General features: G+C 39.8%; 1 protein-coding gene across 1 annotated transcript in view; it reads left to right on the top strand.

The window, feature by feature from the left end:
* Positions 1-20201, top strand: part of CRIP2 (cysteine rich protein 2) — a 228360-nt gene that overhangs the window by 141732 nt on the left and 66427 nt on the right. The window contains exons 3-4 of the mRNA XM_053697861.1: positions 13903-13960; positions 14402-14545. Coding sequence (XP_053553836.1) covers positions 13903-13960; positions 14402-14545 — 202 coding nt within the window. The remainder of the gene's footprint in view (positions 1-13902; positions 13961-14401; positions 14546-20201) is intronic.

The raw sequence follows: 20201 nt of genomic DNA, 5'->3' as shown, positions 1-20201 counted from the left end.
CAAGTTCTTTGAAGGGACAGATTTCTGCCTTGTCTGTGTTACTTCACAAAAAGCTGGCAGCTGTGCCAGATGTTCAAGCCTTTGTTCAGGCTCTGGTTAAAATCAAGCCTGTTTACAAACATTTGACTCCTCCTTGGAGTCTCAATTTAGTTCTTTCAGTTCTTCAGGGGGTTCCGTTTGAACCCTTACATTCCGTTGATATTAAGTTATTATCTTGGAAAGTTTTGTTTTTGGTTGCAATTTCTTCTGCTAGAAGAGTTTCAGAATTATCTGCTCTGCAGTGTTCTCCTCCTTATCTGGTGTTCCATGCAGTTAAGGTGGTTTTACGTACTAAACCTGGTTTTCTTCCGAAAGTTGTTTCTAACAAAAACATTAACCAGGAGATAGTCGTGCCTTCTTTGTGTCCGAATCCAGTTTCAAAGAAGGAACGTTTGTTGCACAATTTGGATGTAGTTCGTGCTCTAAAATTCTATTTAGATGCTACAAAGGATTTTAGACAAACATCTTCTTTGTTTGTTGTTTATTCTGGTAAAAGGAGAGGTCAAAAAGCAACTTCTACCTCTCTCTTTTTGGATTAAAAGCATCATCAGATTGGCTTACGAGACTGCCGGACGGCAGCCTCCTGTAAGAATCACAGCTCATTCTACTAGGGCTGTGGCTTCCACATGGGCCTTCAAGAACGAGGCTTCTGTTGATCAGATATGTAAGGCAGCGACTTGGTCTTCACTGCACACTTTTCTAAATTTTACAAATTTGATACTTTTGCTTCTTCTGAGGCTATTTTTGGGAGAAAGGTTTTGCAAGCCGTGGTGCCTTCCATCTAGGTGACCTGATTTGCTCCCTCCCTTCATCCGTGTCCTAAAGCTTTGGTATTGGTTCCCACAAGTAAGGATGACGCCGTGGACCGGACACACCTATGTTGGAGAAAACAGAATTTATGTTTACCTGATAAATTACTTTCTCCAACGGTGTGTCCGGTCCACGGCCCGCCCTGGTTTTTTAATCAGGTCTGATAATTTATTTTCTTTAACTACAGTCACCACGGTATCATATGATTTCTCCTATGCAAATATTCCTCCTTTACGTCGGTCGAATGACTGGGGAAGGCGGAGCCTAGGAGGGATCATGTGACCAGCTTTGCTGGGCTCTTTGCCATTTCCTGTTGGGGAGGAGAATATCCCACAAGTAAGGATGACGCCGTGGACCGGACACACCGTTGGAGAAAGTAATTTATCAGGTAAACATAAATTCTGTTTTTCTTTCCTAAGATATGGAGAATCCACAACGTCATTCCAATTACTAGTGGGAATTTAACTCCTGGCCAGCAGGAGGAGTCAAAGAGCACCACAGTAAAGCTGTTAAGTGTCACTCCCCTACCCATAATCCCCAGTCATTTGCTTTGCCTCTGTCAAAGGAGGAGGTAAAGTTTGATCTTGCCACAGCTCCCAGAATTTTCTCAAAGGTTCTGGGAGCTCTCTTGGCAGTGATCAGGTCTCAGGGAATTGCACTTTCAGTTTGCGGCTCTCCCGTTTGACGCCCTACCTGGACGACATATTGGTTCAGGCGCCATCTTTTCAACAAGCAAACTCTCTCATACAGAGATCTTGTTGCCTTTTCTATGTTCCCACAGATGGAAAATTAATCTGGAAAAGAGTTCCCTTGTTCCAGCTACAAGAGTGGTTTTCTTAGGGACAATAATAGATTCCCTATCTATGAACATTTTTCTGACGGAGGTCAGAAAACCCAAAATACCCTCCTCTTGCCTCTCTCTACAGTCTACTGTTCGGCCATCAGTGACTCAATGCATGGAGGTAATTGGTCTGATGGTCACTTCCATGGACATCATTCCCTTTGCTCAATTCCATTTGAGAGCTCTGCAATTATGCATGCTCAGACAATGGAATGGAGACCATTCAGATCTGTCTCTGAGGATAGATCTAGACCAGTCGACAAGAGACTCTCTCCCGTGGTGGCTTTCTCAGAACCATCTGTCTCAGGGCACATGCTTCCGGAGACCTTCCTGGGTTATTATGACCATGGACGCCAGTCTGCTAGGCTGGGGAGCAGTCTGGGACTCGTTAAAGGTGCAGGGATTTTGGACTCGGGAGGAGTCTGCTCTCCCCATAAACATCTTGGAGTTAAGAGCGATTTACAATGCTTTGATGGCTTGGCCTCAATTTTCCTTAGCCCGATTTATCAGGTTCCAGTCAGGCAACATCACCTCAGTGGCTTACGTCAACCACCAGGGAGGAACTCGGGGTTCCTTAGCCATGAAGGAGGTGGCACAGATTATTCTGTCGGCGGAAGCTCACAATTGTCTATCTGCTGTCCACATTCCAGCAGTGGGCAACTGGGAAGTGGATTTTCTTCATAAATGGAAAGAGTCCACTGCTGCATTCATTACTTTTGGGAATTTAGAACCAGGCCACAGGAGGAGGCAAATATACCCCAGCCAAAGGCTTAAATGCTCCTCCCACTTCCCTCATCCCCCAGTCATTCTTTGCCTTCGTCCCAGGAGGTTGGCAGAGAAGTGTCAGAAGTTTTCGTTAGTCTCTTATGGAGGGTAGTACTCTTCGGCATGGGACTGGAGTTTTAAGTAGTCCTGTCAGCCTCTCAGTGAGAGCATGGGTGAAAGTCCGGAGATACAGGGAGAGTCTTTCTGCGAAACCATCCCGACTCCTATTAACAGCTCTACAAGCAATCAGCGTTGACGAGTCCATGGCAGAGGCGACGCTACTATCTGTCACACTTGAAGGGCCGTGTTCCTGTTCCACAGCGTAGATTCTGGTAAGATCGTTTAATTTTACTTTCATCATGGATGTATTGTAATTTCAACTGTTTATCCGAGAGGGGCTACAACCTTTCAGGGATAACTTTAACATAGGGTCTCAGTGAGGCTCCTTTTTGCATTTAGGAATCAAGGGTTAATATCTCCTGAGGGGGATTATTGAACAGGGGGGTTTATAATCATTTTTGTTATGTGATTCTGTCTGCTAATGTGTAGTGTTGCTTCGGCTCATGGCTATTTTGTAAACGGTCTATGTCTAGTGCTGTGGCCTTTTCGGTTGTGCGTGCTTTTTGCTTGGACTGCACGGTTTACCTTGTGACCCTATTTCCGTTTTCCTGACCGTGTGGCGACGGAGAAATCCTGGTCCGCTGGTGTCTGGTTCTCTGGAGGCGGCACTGTCCCAGTTATGGAGGATTCTTGGAGACGGATGTCTCTGATTCGGACTCTACTTCTTGTGAAGAATATGAATTGGCCCAGGTAATACATGCCCATCAGTTATGTTCCGAATGCCATTTTAGAGTGCTCTGTTCCTCGGGATCAGGGAATCAAGTGCCCACTGAGCCATCCGTCTCTGGGGATTCTATTTCTCACGAGACGAGTTCCCTACCATCAACTCTTACTACGCATGCAGGTAACCCAAATGCTACTTATCCTTTCTAGGGAGTGTGGCCTGTTCCCACCGGAGGTTACGACACAGTTCCGCATGGCCATATCTTTGGGGCTGGCACATTTGCACCTCCCGGGAGTGTGCTTATGATATTGTCCGTGTTTCATTAACCGGGGCTCTTCAGGCGTGGGATCGCCTGGTCAAGTTCAGCCTCTGGGGGAGTGACTGCCCCTGAGGCCTCGGGGTCAACCTTCGGAGCCGTTGTTTCCTTTTGTCTCGGCTGAGGTATGTTGCGCCTTTCGTTATAGACTTGTGAGCTTTCGTGTCCTACTAAGGCACGTTTTTGGCATTGCTGATGGATCCCACTCTTAATGGGTCTGGGGATTCTCAGTCTTACTCTTCGACTGGCTTGCATACATAGACATAAGGGGATTAATAATCTTCTTTTAGTTTTTATTTGAGTATCCTTTTCCAGTTCTGAGCTTGGAAGTCTCTGACCCCTGTTGGGCCTCTCCGTTCTTCCTGGGCGATAACCTACGGGTTGCCTTATCTTTTATTTTCATCCGGTGAGGATGATTTTTATTTGGTTTAAAGCTCATGTTGTGGTGTAATGTTTCCTTCGGGAACTTTCCTCTCTGGAATTGATACTCGCGATTTTGTTCGCTCTGTTTACAAAAGTCTGTCTGACTGTTCTTTATTCCTCCATCATCAGGGGAGACTCTATGTGGCCTTGACAGTGCTGGGGCCCTTGGTTTCAGGCTGGTCCTGACTGGGTACAAATCCTTCTGTCTTTGAGGCCTAGTTCAGACAAGTGGCACCTTTTTATGTCCGGTTGGTTCGGTGAGGGCACCCAGTGATCACAATATGATTGTGGGATTGTCTTGTTTTACAAGCTTTAACTAGCAACCTGAGAGGACTTGATGGTCCGTGGTTGCTTAGGGGCATGGGGGATTGGTTCAGTCCTCATTCGCCTTTCAATCTAGTGGGCCGGGACTCCGTTGAGAACCACGGCAACATACTCACTCTAGTTCCCGAAAAATTCGGAAACGACTGTTACTTCCCGTTGTGGGTTGGAGGCTTGGATGATTTGGGTCCTTCATACCGCCGTTCTTACGGTTTTGCCTTTCATGGTCTCTTTGGAAGTGTCTTTTTAGTACTTATTCCTTTTAGAAGTTTAGGGGTATCTTGTGTTCCCTGACTGTTTCGTTCGTTCTAGGACGATTCTGGGTCCCGGGTTTGGAGTTCTTGTCTTGGATCCTTCTTGGATATCTGGAGACTTGTGATCCGATGGACTGGTTCAGGATGACCCAGTTTTTTTCAGGGACTCTATGTGGCGACATAGGGACTAGCTAATTGGGCTTGCAAGCAGATAGGCCCAAGTTCTCATCCACCTTTGGGTACTGGTTAAAAACTTTAACGCCTGACTTGTCCTTCAGTCGGAGTGTGCTCCTCTATGGGGAGTTTTTTTCTCTGTTGGGTCAACAGCGGTGTCTGGATGATTTTTCATTCCATCCGTGTTTTGATCATACTATGGCTTCATGTCCTGTAGACATGTACGCTGTTCCTATCTGTGCCCTTCCCTTTGGAGGGGATAGTTTATCTTTCTTATGAGTTGAGGTTTCCTCTCTCTGGAGGGTCCTTGTCCTGCCCTGGGTGTAGGAGGTTGGATCATGTGGCTTATTTCTGTAAGGGGCAGCATCTGCTGCTCTGTGGGCTCTGTTCCACCTGTTGGAAATTGGTCTCTCTATGTAGAGACTGTCTATGAGAGTTGTGACAGGTCTTCCTACGGATCTATTGCACTTTTCTCTGTTCCAGGTCCTAGGGGGTTCTCCTTGGGAGTGACTTATTTTGGAGGAGCGAATTGGGTTGGCACCCGAGCTCTGTTGGGGTGGGTGAGTCCCCCCTTTTTTCATCCATTCCCTGGGGGCTTGTGGTTGGGGTCTTCTGTCTCCTGTCTATCAGACATGTCTCTCGCTTGGGCTGGTCTGGTGTTGGAGCAGGATCTGTTGCTCTGCTATTTCATCCTCTAAGCATTCGAGGTACAGTAAGCCTTTTTGAGGTTTCTCCTTTCTCCACATTCAAGATTTGTGGGAAGGACTGGCGGCTCTTAGATAGCCTGCAACGTTATCTGCTGGTTAGTGGATACTTGGCAATCTGAAGGATCCTATCTTCAGCTGCTTTCTACTTGCCCTGCAAGTATTTAAGTTTGAGTCATTTTTAGATGACTGCAGTGTGCAGTGTTTTTGCTTCAGGTGTTGTTAGTCAGACCTATCTGACCTTGCTGCACAAGGTTTCGTTCTGAATATTTCGGTATTCAGGTTAACCCCTTAAGTGGGGGGTACCTGAGTTGGATCTGATGGCGTCTCGGCAGAACGCCAAACTTCCAAGGTATGAGTCAAGGTCAAGCGATCCGCAGGTCGCTCTAATAGATGGTCTAGCGGTTCCTTTGGTTTTCGGTCTAGCATATCTGTTTCCTCCATTTGCGCTCCTTCTATGAGTCATTGCTCGTATCAAACAGGAGAGAGCATTGGTAATTCTAATAGCTCCTGCATAGCCTTGCAGGATCTAGTATGCAGACCTAGTGAAGATGTCATCTCTGCCGCCTTGGAGGTTTCCTCTGAGGAAGGACCTTCTAACTCAGGGTCCATTCCTCCATCCAAATCTCGTTGCTCTGAAGCTGTCTGCTTGGAGATTGAGCAATTCGTTCTGGCTAAGCATGTTTTTTCTGAGTCGGTCATTGAGACCATGCTGCAGGCTCGCAAGCCTGTTACTCGTAAAATTTACCATAAGGTATGGCGTAAATACCTTTATTGGTGTGAATCGAACGGCTACTTTTGGAGTAGGGTCAGAATTCCTAGAATTTTGTCTTTTCTTCAGGAAGGACTGGATAAATGGTTGTCAGTCAGTTCTCTGAAGGGTCAGATTTCTGCATTATCTATTCTTTTACATAAGCGTCTGGCAGATGTGCCAGACGTTCTATCTTTTTGTCAGGCCCTGGTCAGAATCAGGCCTGTGTTTAAACCTGTTGCTCCTCCTTGGAGCGTTAATCTTGTTCTTTAAAGTTTTGCAGCAGGCTCCACTTGAGCCTATGCATTCCATATATATTAAGTTGTTATCTTGGAAGGATTTGTTTCTTATTGCTATCTCTTTTTTGCTTGGAGAGTTTCAGAACTCTCGGCTTTGCAGTGTGATTCGCCTTACCTTATCTTTCATGCGAATAAGGCGGTTCTTCGTACTAAATTGCGGTTTCTCCCTAAAGTGGTTTCGGATAGAAATATTAATCAGGAAATTGTTGTTCCTTCTCTCTGTCCTAATCCTTCTTCTCATAAGGAACGTCTGTTGCATAACTTGGATGTTGTGCGTGCCCTTAAATTCTACCTACAGGCAACTAAGGATTTTTACCAGTCTTCTGCTCTTTTTGTTTATTTCTCAGGAAAGCATAAGGGTCAGAAGGCCACTGCTACTTCTCTTTCCCTCTGGTTGAGAAGTATAATTTGTTTAGCTTATGAGACTGCTGGTCAGCAGCCGCCTGAGAGAATTATGGCTCATTCCACATGGGCTGTCTCCTCTTCTTGGACTTTCAAAAATGAAGCTTCTGTGGAACAGATTTGCAAGGCTGCAACTTGGTCCTCTCTGCATACTTTTTCCAAATTTGATATTTTTGCCTCGGCTGTGTCCTCTTTTGGGAGAAAGTTTCTTCAAGTGGTGGTGCCTTCTTTTTAGGTCTACCTGTCTTGTTTTCCCTCACTATTCATTCTGTGTCCTCTAGCGTGGGTATTGGTTCCCACTAGTAATTGGAATGATGTTGTGGATTCTCCATATCTTAGGAAAGAAAATAAAATTTATGCTTACCTGATAAATTTCTTTTTTTCCGGATATGGAGAGTCCACGACCCCACCCTTCAGATTAGACAGTATTTTTTTACTAAACCTCAGACACCTATTTTTTTACACTTTTGTGTTGTTCCTTTTTCCATTTCCCTTTGGTCGAATGACTGGGGATTATGGGTAGGGGAGTGACAGTTACAGCTTTGCTGTGGTGCTCTTTGCCTCCTCCTGCTGGCTAGTAGTGATATTCCCATTAGTAATTGGAATGACATAGTGGATTTTCCATATCCAGACAAAAAGAAATTTATCAGGTAAGCATAAATTTTGTTTTTTGCAAGCCACAGTCCTTCTGGGAGAATGTCCTTTGGACTGACGAAACAAAGGTAGATTTTTGGCAAATCACAATGCAATGTTTACAGAAGGAAAAAAGATGGTTCCAAAGAAAAGAACACATCCCTACTGTGAGACATGGAGGAGGATCAGTGATGTTTTGAGGTTGCTTTGCTGCCTCAGGCACTGGGTGCTTAGAATATGTGCGGGGCACAAAAATAATCATAAAACTATCAAGGCACTCTGCCCAGTGTCAGAAAGCTGTGTCTCCGTCACAGGTTATGGGTCCTCCAGCAGGATAAGGACCTGAAACATACCTCAAAAAGCACCCAAGAATGGGTGAAAAGATTGGTCTGTTTCAAACTGGTCTTCAATGAGTCCAGATCTGAATGCCATCACACATCTGTGGAAAGAGATGAAACTCGCAGTTGAGAAAAGGCACCCATCAAACCTGAGGGAACTGGAGCATTTTGCTCAAAAGGAGTGGGCCAAAATCCCAGTTAAAAAGTATAGAAATCTTATTCAGAGCTATAGAAGATGCTTGATTCAATACAAGGGCTGTGCTAGGAAATATTAGATTGAGTACCAAGATTTTTTTCCTTGCTATTCTCATTTATTCTCATTTATTTTACTGTTTAAAGTAATATGTCAAATCATAAATCAAAAGTGAAGTTTGTTATATATTTCATTTGAAATAAGGAATGGTGGATACTAAATACTTTTGTCAATATTTAGTTCAGAGAAAATTGTGTGTTTTCCTAAAAAAAAAGTGGAAGGGTACAAATACTTTCAGCCACGTCTGTATATGTAATATATAATAACCCTAACAAAAGTAGGTTTGTGTGCTTTGCCAATTACAGGGCATTTAGGGTCATTTGTTTAAATAGAAATTATTTTTTTCCAGACCTAGAAGGGACATTAAACACCACTTGCCTTTGTGTAAAAATTGTGCTTTGTCCGATGCTCCCTAGAGATCCCAAAAAGCAATATCTGTGGCATTAGATTTGGAAATGCTGCGAAAAGTCTAACGGCTAGATTTAGAGTTTTGTCGGTAAGGACCCGCGTAGCTAACGCCGGCTTTTTTCTGGCCGCACCATAAAAATAACTCTGGTATTGAGAGTCTACATAAAGGCTGTGTTAGGCTCCAAAAAAGGAGCGTAGAGCATATTTAACGCAGCTTCAACTCTCGATACCAGAGTTGCTTACGGACGCGGCCAGCCTCAAAAACGTGCTCGTGCACGATTCCCCCATAGAAAACAATGGGGCTGTTTGAGCTGAAAAAAAACCTAACACCTGCAAAAAAGCCGCGTTCAGCTCCTAACGCAGCCCCATTGTTTGCTATGCGGAAACACTTCCTACGTCTGCACCTAACACTCTAACATGTACCCCGAGTCTAAACACCCCTAACCTTACACTTATTAACCCCTAATCTGCCGCCCCCGCTATCGCTGACCCCTGCATATTATTATTAACCCCTAATCTGCCGCTCCGTAAACCGCCGCTACTTACATTATCCCTATGTACCCCTAATCTGCTGCCCTAACATCGCCGACCCCTATATTATATTTATTAACCCCTAATCTGCCCCCCACAACGTCGCCTACACTTATTAACCCCTAATCTGCCGAGCGGACCTGAGCGCTACTATAATAGTTATTAACCCCTAATCTGCCCTCCCTAACATCGCCAACACCTAACTTCAATTATTAACCCCTAATCTGCCGACTGGAGCTCACCGCTATTCTAATAAATGTATTAACCCCTAAAGCTAAGTCTAACCCTAACACTAACACCCCCCTAATTTAAATATAATTTACATCTAACGAAATTAATTATCTCTTATTAAATAAATTATTCCTATTTAAAGCTAAATACTTACCTGTAAAATAAATCCTAATATAGCTACACTATAAATTATAATTATATTATAGCTATTTTAGGATTAATATTTATTTTACAGGTAACTTTGTAATTATTTTAACCAGGTACAATAGCTATTAAATAGTTAAGAACTATTTAATAGTTACCTAGTTAAAATAATAACAAAATTACCTGTAAAATAAATCCTAACCTAAGTTACAATTAAACCTAACACTACACTATCATTAAATTAATTAAATAAAATATCTACAAATAACTACAATGAAATAAACTAACTAAAGTACAAAAAATAAAAAAATATTTACAAACATAAGGAAAACAATTTTAAACTAATTACACCTACTCTAAGCCCCCTAATAAAATAACAAAGCCCCCCAAAATAAAAAATGCCCTACCCTATTCTAAATTACTAAAGTTCAAAGCTCTTTTACCTTACCAGCCCTGAACAGGGCCCTTTGCGGGGCATGCCCCAAGAAGTTCAGCTCTTTTGCCTGTAAAAAAAAACATACAATACCCATCCCCCAACATTGCAACCCACCACCCACATACCCCTAATCTAACCCAAACCCCCCTTAAATAAACCTAACACTAAGCCCCTGAAGATCATCCTACCTTGTCTTCACCTCACCGGGTATCACACCGATCCGTCCTGGCTCCGATATCTTCATCCAACCCAAGCGGGGGCTAGACATCCACTGAAGAAGTCCAGAAGAGGCTCCAAAGTCTTCATCCTATCCGGGAAGAAGAGTAGATCCGGGCCGGCAACCATCTTCTTCCAAGCGGCATCTTCTATCTTCATCCGATGAGGACCGGCTCCATCCTGAAGACCTCCACCGCGGACCCATCTTCATCCGGCGACGTCCAACTGAAGAATGACGGTTCCTTTAAGGGACGTCATCCAAGATGGCGTCCCTCGAATTCCGATTGGCTGATAGGATTCTATCAGCCAATCGGAATTAAGGTAGGAATATTCTGATTGGCTGATGGAATCAGCCAATCAGAATCAAGTTCAATCCGATTGGCTGATCCAATCAGCCAATCAGATTGAGCTCGCATTCTATTGACTGTTCCGATCAGCCAGCTACATTATAATAAATAGTATTAACCCCTAATCAGCCAATCAGATTGAGCTTGCATTCTATTGGCTGTTCCGATCCGATTAATATTTGCTTTTTAGCCTCTCTAGGGAACATGGTACAGAGCACAATTTTTACACAATAGCAAGTGGTGTTAAATGTCGTTTTAGCAAATCTATAGAGGTTTTTTTTTATGTCTCTTTTAATGTATAATTTTCAACCTACTTACTTACGATTAAAAATGATAAATCCAGCTTGGAAAATGTGAGCACCATCTTGTGCTGCCAGAGTGCGACTCAACAAATGTTATCCTGACCATTAAATGCCTTACAATAAGCGGATGTCTTTTTATAGTCATCTTTCTCAATTAATTAAATATTTCTAACTTCAATAGTATATTTCATAAATGGCACGCGCGCTGCACAAGGTTATAGGGATATTTCCTTTATTGCATGTTGTGTCATCACTTGTCATGAATTTAATGAATTCTCCAGTCAAGGAGCAAAATAATACACGGCTTATATTGTTATTTTTGCTCACAGGGACTTGTGTGTGAGACAGATCTAAAAAAAAATATTATCTTTGGCACTTTTTATGTCTGGATTACGTTCTTTTGACAGCTCCAACGAGCACACACACACAGTAGCCAGCTTGTCATATCCGTAAAGATAAATGGATGTCACGGGAGGAGGGTGAAAAAGGCATTAATCTATATTTGTGTGACTCAAGTCATGGAAAATGAAGACCTGATAAGAGTGCGCTTGTACTGATGGATAGGCCCTAGAACATCTGCAGAACAAGCTATGTGGTCTTGGGATCAAAACAAGGTGCAGTTCCTTAGGGGCATGAAATGTATACTGATTAACAGAGTAATTATACTTAGCAATCTGGCTACTGATAATTAGGGGCCAACAAATTAGTCACCGTTATGAATTCCATGAATAACTTACTGTTGAAATCTCAGACACTGACAACAGATAACAAGGACCATATTCCCATATTCCCAAAGCGGGCTAAGCTTGTTTCTGTTTATTTCTAAACTAGTTACTAAAGGTAGCAGTTTGCTGAATCCTAACACATTTTGGATAATTAGTGTAATTTGAGAACAACATAAAATAATTAGCATGCTATGCCATAAGTCAGCAGAGACACCAATTAACAAAACTGTCTAAAATCTCACTAAAGATTTATTCTGGGTGAATTTGCACAAAGGGCAAGCTGACATTAGAATACTTATAGATAGATGGATATTACATTTGCTTGTCCAGTTCCCTTCCCAGAATTCCTGGCTGCATTGGAAGTATATTCAAGGTATATGAATTCCCAAACTTTTCTTTTTTTTTATTCAGACAGAGCATACAATTTAAAACAAACAAACAAAAACTTTATCAAATTTGCGTGTTATCCATGGTATTCTTTGTTGTAGGTAGGTATCTGGAGCACTGCATAGCAGGTAATGGTGCTGCTATCTAGTGCTCTTACAAATGGATAACATTCTTGTGTAACTGCTGTCACATAGAGGAAAAAAATATATACTAGAATTAAGTTAGAAATAATAATTTTGGGTTTCATGTCCCTTTTAACCTACTGTTTTAGGATTTGGATAAGAGCAGTTACAGGTTTCGTTTGACTATTCGCCTGCACTTTTCTAGTCCCCAGTCTACAATGTAGAACTCGTTTCAGACCAGTGTTTACCTAATTCCACAGAATAAGAGCTTTGTGGCTTTTTATTCATTTGCTTTGACATTCTGATAGCTCTTGATTTTATGACCTTCTCTCATCTATGTAATGACACACTGATGGTGAGCGCAGCCCCTAGTGTAACCCTCGGTATACAGTTAGACTAAGAGACCATTGTGATACCAGCATGCAGTGAATAGGGCCCATTGTCTTGCAAGGTTATACCGTTTGTTCATCTAGAGCTCCTTCAGTCTTCTGGCTGGAACTTTTACCTTAGCTATTCAGTTTCATTGGCTATTTCACCTATGTTAACTATCAGCTGGACAGATCAACAATGTGTGGGCTACCATAATGTACATTAAGAAGAAATGTAAAAGGAAGACCTAAATGCTATGCAATGCAATGTTACTAATTAAACCATCAGACTCCCATAACAACAAAACAATAAGGTTTCATAATCAATAATGTAATAAACTTGCTGGGAGGGTTTGTAGTCTGGATCAAACATGCATTTCTTGAGAAAATATTTGGACAAACAGACTGAGTAAAGTAGTTCTAAAGTGTGATCAGACTACAGATGAGGAACATATTTTAAGAAAATAAAAGCATAAGAAATTGTATTCTAAAGTTTGAAGTTAGGTCTATTTATGAAAAAATTAAATGAAAGAATACATTATAATAATATAGAGAATTCACAGAAACGACAGGCTGCTTATGAAATAAATATCCTAGATATGCATTGGCAGCCAGTTGCCTAAAATTTTACTCGGTTATAATTAAATTTATCTTCAGTTGTAAACGCATACAAACTTTGCAGACATTGTTACAACTGTATATTTAAAGGGACACAAACCCCATTTTTTTTATTTCATGATTCGGATAGAGCATGCAATTTTAAGCAACTTTCTAATTTACTCCTGCTATAACTTTTTCTTCATTCTCTTGCTATCTTTATTTGAAAAACAGAAATGTAAGAAAATTTATAATAGGAGTAAATTTGAAAGTTGCTTAAAATTGCATGCTCTATCTGAATCATGAAAGAAAAAATGTGGTTTTGTTTCGCTTTAAAGGGACATGAAACACAAACATTTTCTTTCATGATTTAGAAAGAGCATGTGATTTTAAACAACTTTCTAATGTACTTCTATTATCTAATTAGCTTCATTCTCTTGATATTCTTTGCTGAAAAGCATATCTAGATATGCTCAGTAGCTGCTTATTGGTAGATGCACATAGATGCCTTGTGTGATTGGCTCACACATGTGCATTGCTATTTCTTCAACAAAGGATATCTAAAGAATGAAGCAAATTAGATAATAGAATTCAATTGGAATGTTATTTAAAATTCTATTCTCTACCTGAATCTTGAAAGAAAATGTTTGGGTTTAGTGTCCCTTTAAGAACAGTTTCTGCATTTGACGTGAACCAAAAATGTATTGAATTAACTTCAATGATTAGCTATTTAATAATATGTTTTTCGTGTACATTGTTCATAACCTGATAAAGTCTGTGTTGGCAAATGAAAATGTTTTTTTTACGCTGTTTATATATAATATTTACAATTATTTATATATTGTGCAGCTAAAATGCTATACCTGATATTTGTTATTTTCTCGCCACATTTTATTCTACAATAGCAATAATAAATATGTTTAAATTTAAATTCAAAATATGTTAAATTAACTATATTCTTTTTGTTTATTATTTTAATAGCATGATGGTAAACCGTACTGCCACAAGCCTTGCTATGCCACTTTGTTTGGACCAAAAGGTAACTCTTTCTTATATTTATCTATTGCTCCAGATATTTATGCGCACATGATAGTTGTTTTAAATTTAAGGTGGGAAGTGGGAAAAATAAATGTTTGAACACATGGGGAGGAAGGAAACAGATGCAGGGTAAGGAAAGAAAAAGACCTGCTGGCTAAGGTCATATAGAGATGTGCAAGGTATATAAGGAAAGAGATAATATTTGAAAGGACACAGACACACGGGCAAGGGGGAAAGACAGAATGAGACTTGCAGGGCAATGGGGAAAAGAGAGAGAGAGTAAAACAGGAAAGAAAAATGCCGGAAAATAAAGAGCGATATGGAGGCGAGAAGGAATATTACAGCAGAGAGTCAGGATGAAAAAGGTGATAGAAGGTTTAGTGCTTAGTCTTATCTCTATCTAATGTACGTAATTAATATGCATCATCTTGCAATCCCTCAGGAGTAAATATAGGGGGAGCAGGATCGTACATCTATGAAAGAAAACCAAGTGAGGACAAACCTACATCTCCCACTTCGCCAACTGAGGTGGCTCCAAAGCCAGAAGAAAGGAAGGTTGGTGGCCTTACAAGGGGACTTAGCAAAGGTGAGTGTCTTTTGTCAATAAATATGTTTGTGAATGTTATGGTTAATGGATATAAATTCAGGTTTTGAAATAATTATGCTTTTATATACTACTGTTTTATAGGGATGGCTCTTTGTTGCCTATTTTTCCCCCAATGTTCTGTGAATCTATCCACAACGTCTTACTAATCGTACCCATAAAATAATAGGGCAAATAAAGAACAATGGAGAGTTTAGAGTATTTTTTTTTTTTTTATGTAACCTATTTTTTTTATTATTTTTTTTAAACTACTTCATGGGAGTTTGCATCAGGAGTATACAACATTTTATAAAGGTATGTTAGGTTGGCTTTGATGGTTAGGCAATGTATCTTTCTGTATTTCAAGTTTTCTAGTTGGACAATATGGATGTCTTGTGGACTAGGGTTCTAAACCATTACTCTATGTAAGGGCAAGCAACTTTACAAAGGGCATTTATGTATGTCAGGGGTTAGCTATATCAATTCTTAGGAGGGTTAATCAATGCCTATGTCTTTTTAATTTAAGGGATATTGAACACTAAGGGCTAGATTACAAGTGAGGCACAAACTGTTTTGTGTAAGCGATATCGTCTTTTTGGGAGCCTTTTTCATTGCGCTGATATTACAAGTTGAGCAAAATCGCAATTACGCTAGCACAACCCCCATTTACATTTCAACCCTTTAACTGCGATGTCAGAGCTGTGGTTAACTGTTTTCCGGGAAAAAAAAGGTGCATAAAACAGTTACAAAGTACAGTTACACTCATATTAACACTGGCTTCTAAAAATTATTTTAAAAAATATTGCACAAAAAAGTTTTAAGGGCTCAAAGATATGAGATCTTGGGTGTAAGAAAAAAAAAAAAAGGCAGGCAAATGGCTTTAACCTTGAGACACATCCATATACATTGCTAAAGATGTATTTGTATGTGTGTGTCTGTATGTATGTATGTACGTATATATATATGTGTGTGTGTGTGTGTGTGTGTGCATTATAACCCTTTGCCATTAAGTAGATGAAACCATGATAAAACATATTTATGCAATATTCATATTTAAAAAAGATTTTAACTGTGTATTTATAGTAAATCTTTCACATTTGCTAATGCGAAAATGCTATGTAGTTAGTGCGATGGGTGTTTTAAACAATTTTTTTCTCTCCATTGACTTCTATATGGAATGCGAAAATGCAATGGAGTTTGCGCGATCTCGGGTGTTAGGGTTTTTTTTTCCCACTTTTTTTTTTCTTTATTGATTTCTATGGGGGAGTTCATACACACAAAAACGTTAGAGTTTTCACGCTATTCGGGTTAACGCTAGCGCAAAATACGTTTTTTTGAAACTTGTAATACGAACGCAACCCGACTAGCGCAAAAAGCTTAACTCTAGCAGAGTTTTTGCAATTGCGGAAAAAAAATATGGCGCCACTTGTAATCTAGCCATAAATACATTTAATGCACCTCCCTCTGATAGGTGCCACCATTGTGAAACTTAGGTTACACTGCAGGTATCTGAAGAAGAGTTGAGTGCAAACTCATCAGCAATGCAATGACAGCTACATTTAACCATGTCTCAGTACTAATAACTATAAAATGTATATAGTGTTTTATGTTCATTTAAGCCTTCTGCTTTCAGCAGTGAGCTAGTAATATCTGTAAATCATGCCAACATTTGCACAAGAGGGCTGGAGCTGAGTTGATATCCCTTTGCTAAAAGGGAAGTAACTGAACTCTGGTGCTGTGCTATGCTGGCTTCTGAATTTAATTTGTTGATCTAGCAGACAATAATACAAACAATATCCACTACAGTTTCCTTGAGAGCTGTTATTTCTTTTTTGGTTAGCACACGTTAAAGGGACATGATATCAAAAAAATTATTTCATTATTTAGACAGAGCATACAATTTGCTTCATTCTCTTGGCATCTTTTTCTGAAGAAACAACATAGCATATGAGTGAGCTAATAACATGAGGCATATAAAGTGCAGAAACCAATAAGCAGCCCCTGTGTCTACCTAGGTATGCTTTTTTTAACAAAGGATACCAAGAAAATGAAGCAATTTAGATAACAGAAGTAAATTGGAAAGTTGTTTAAAATGACATGCTCTTCTGAATCATTAAAAGGAAAATTTGAGTTTCATGACCCTTTAAATCATATTGACTAATTTACTTGTACTCTATTCATCTTCCTTAGAAAAATGTAGGTCCTGTTCATTTATATGCACATATTCAGATTCTTGGTAGATTCAGATTAGGACAAACCAGCTTTATATAGCGCATGGAACCTTTCAGAATTTTTATTAACAAGCACAACTGTAAGGATGTGCCAACATCAACATAACATTATGTGGAAGGTGTTTTGCATTTAATCTGCTATTTTAAAATAATATATATATTTTTGTTCCCATGGAACCATGAAGTTTTTTATTTCTAATACATTACACCATTGTCTTCAAATTGGGGCATCAGACTTTTTCCCAAATGGTCCTCATTAACTAATCAGGCATGAATGTAACTCACAGGAGTATATATAATACCCACATTCCTCTGAGCGTACAAGCCGTAGCTCTATGGACATAAATTGGAAAGTTTCTCAAGCAGGTTATTATTTTTAGATTTTTCACTAAGATATTGCTGAATTTTGTAGGTTTTGATTTAACACCTTGGTTGACAACGTTTTGAAACAGTTGTTTAAAGCGGTTTTATAGAAGGGGCAATACATATTCCTAACACTAAAACTTTTGCTTAAATGTATTCACAAACACACACAGCGAAACACTGGCAAAAAAGCACAAAATTACACAGTGACAGACTCTACACTTACACATGCACACAATGGTAGGAACATACATTGCACAGTTATGTGTGCACATATACAGAGTGAAATATTGATAAAAACATTGATGCAAACATACTAATATTAGCATACATTTACATACACGCACATAGCACACCTTTAGGAACACAAACACACATACACAGCATACCTTTAGTAACACACACACACACACACACCATACCTTTAGTAACACACATACACAGCATACCTTTAGTAACACACATACACAGCATACCTTTCGTAACACACCTACACAGCATACCTTTAGTAACACACACACACAGCATACCTTTAGTAACACACACACACAGCATACCTTTAGTAACACACACACACACAGCATACCTTTAGTAACACACACACACACACAGCATACCTTTAGTAACACACACAGCATACCTTTAGTAACACACACAGCATACCTTTAGTAACACACACAGCATACCTTTAGTAACACACACAGCATACCTTTAGTAACACACACATCATACCTTTAGTAACACACACATCATACCTTTAGTAACACACACATCATACCTTTAGTAACACACACATCATACCTTTAGTAACACACATACACAGCATACCTTTAATAACACACATACACAGCATACCTTTAATAACACACATACACAGCATACCTTTAATAACACATACACACACACACAGCATACCTTTAGTAACACACATACATGTACACAGCATATCTTTAGTAACACACATACATGTACACAGCATACATTTTAGTAACACGCACTCACATAGCGCACCTTTAGGTACACACAACACATATGACATTTCTTTCTTACAGAAAAGGGGTCATTAACCTCTTGCACAAAGTGATTTTTAATGGCACCCTGAGTGCTGCAGGAGATCATTGAGAATAGGGTTGACATTGTAAGTATTATTATTAATAATATCTCGGCTAATAATGCTGCTGCTGCTAATAAACTAATAATAATTATTATATTTTATTATTGCTTAATCAAAACCTGATTTTAAAAAATAAGGCTGTGCTTCTGGTCATTGTATGATATTAAACATTAAAGGGACGTGAAACTCAAAATGTTTCTTTCTTGATTTAGATAGAGCATGCAATTTTAAACACCTTTTCAATTGAATTCTATTATCTAATTTGCTTTGTTGAGGAAGCAGCAAAACACTACTGGGAGCTAGCAGAACACTTTGGGTGAGCTAATAACATAAGGCATATATGTGCAGCCACCAATCAGCAGCTTTTCAACAAAGGATACCAAAAGAACTAAACATTAGATACAATAAATAAATTGAAAAGCTGTCTAGTATCACAAGCTCTGTCTCCGTCATGAAAGAAAAACAATTGGGTTTCATGTCCCTTTTAAGCATAACATTAAATTCCTTTTTTAAATATTTTAATTAAGTGTAGTATTAAAATTTATGAAAACACTAAATACCGGTACATAAAACAGCATTAATTCCAAATATGGACCACCTAAGGTATGGATAAGCACACTCAAGGATAATAACACACACCCATAAAATACCATTTAATAAATGTGCATATAGTCCAAGCTACAGAAATACATGAATTGACTGTCAGAACAAAAGACAAAAAGTAATAGTTTGCACCGTGAAGAAGTAAATGTTAAAAAAAAAAAAAAAAAAATGGATAGATGATTTTAATCAAATCTTGTGATTTTTCTGTACAGTAGAAACAACTTGCAAACATGAAAACAAATGATCAGCAATGCATTCTTCCTATTTATTGTACAGGCTTGGAGACCTCTGCTGGTGATGTAATGTCACACTCTCTCTTGTTTTCATTCTAATAGTAGTAATAGTCAACAAGACCTTTACTTTTGCGAATCACATTACCTGGCCACCAGGAGAAGGCAAAGACACTGTACCAGAGCTTTACAGATATCTCTCCTACTTCCCCTTCTCTCCCAGTTCTTTTCCTCATCAAGGAGCGAGAGAGGTGTTATAAAATGTTTTCTTGTAATTTTCTTATCACATTGGATTATACCCTCAGTGGATAGTTCCCTGAAGAGAGGGTCTGTGTTTATTTAGCTGGTCCAATATAATTCTTTTGAATGACGTTTTTGCACACAGCAGGGTCACAAGTGTTGCTGAGAAGTTCCCAAGCCTCCTCCATTGCTGACCAAGTGTATGTACTCCTAATAGATCCTCAGCCTGTCAGTTACAGCACAAGGATCACCTGCACATCCTGCACAAAGGTAATTATATTAAGTACATAGATTCTCTAAACATTAACAGTAATAGACTTTGAAAAAGCTGGAGAATAACTCCAGTTAGACTTACCATCTAAGGAGGAAATAATGGTAACCTATTTTGGAAGACATTTTACTGTACTTTGTGAGGGGCACAATTTTTTTCTTTCTTAAGACACGGTGAGTCCACAGAATCATCAATTACTGTTGGGAATATCACTCCTGGCCAGCAGGAGGAGGCAAAGAGCACCACAGCAAAGCTGTTAAGTATCACTTCACTTCCCACAACCCCCAGTCATTCTCTTTGCCTCTAGTGCAAGGAGGAGGTGAAGTAATTAGGTGTCTGATTAAGATTCTTCTATCAAGATTTTTTTGTTTTTTTTGGAAGCCTGAGCAGGCTTACTCTGATCTTCCTAACACTTGGGTTTAGCTGTACTCCACGTTTAGTCTCTTTAGCAGGGCTGTGGTAGCTTTTAAGCGGTTAGGAACTTGTGGGGTGGGCTCCACTGTGTTTTCCTAACAGGTTGCTACCCTCATTCGGAATGCCAGAGTAGGCTTACTCTGTTCACTTCTTCTGTCCACAGGTCCCTGTGAGGAGCACCTTCCTCTCATAC

The sequence above is a fragment of the Bombina bombina genome, chromosome 1, assembly GCF_027579735.1.
Source record: "Bombina bombina isolate aBomBom1 chromosome 1, aBomBom1.pri, whole genome shotgun sequence".
Classification (NCBI taxonomy): Eukaryota; Metazoa; Chordata; class Amphibia; order Anura; family Bombinatoridae; genus Bombina; species Bombina bombina.
Note: the sequence above shows the minus strand (reverse complement) of the source record. Positions and strands in the feature narration are given on the sequence as shown.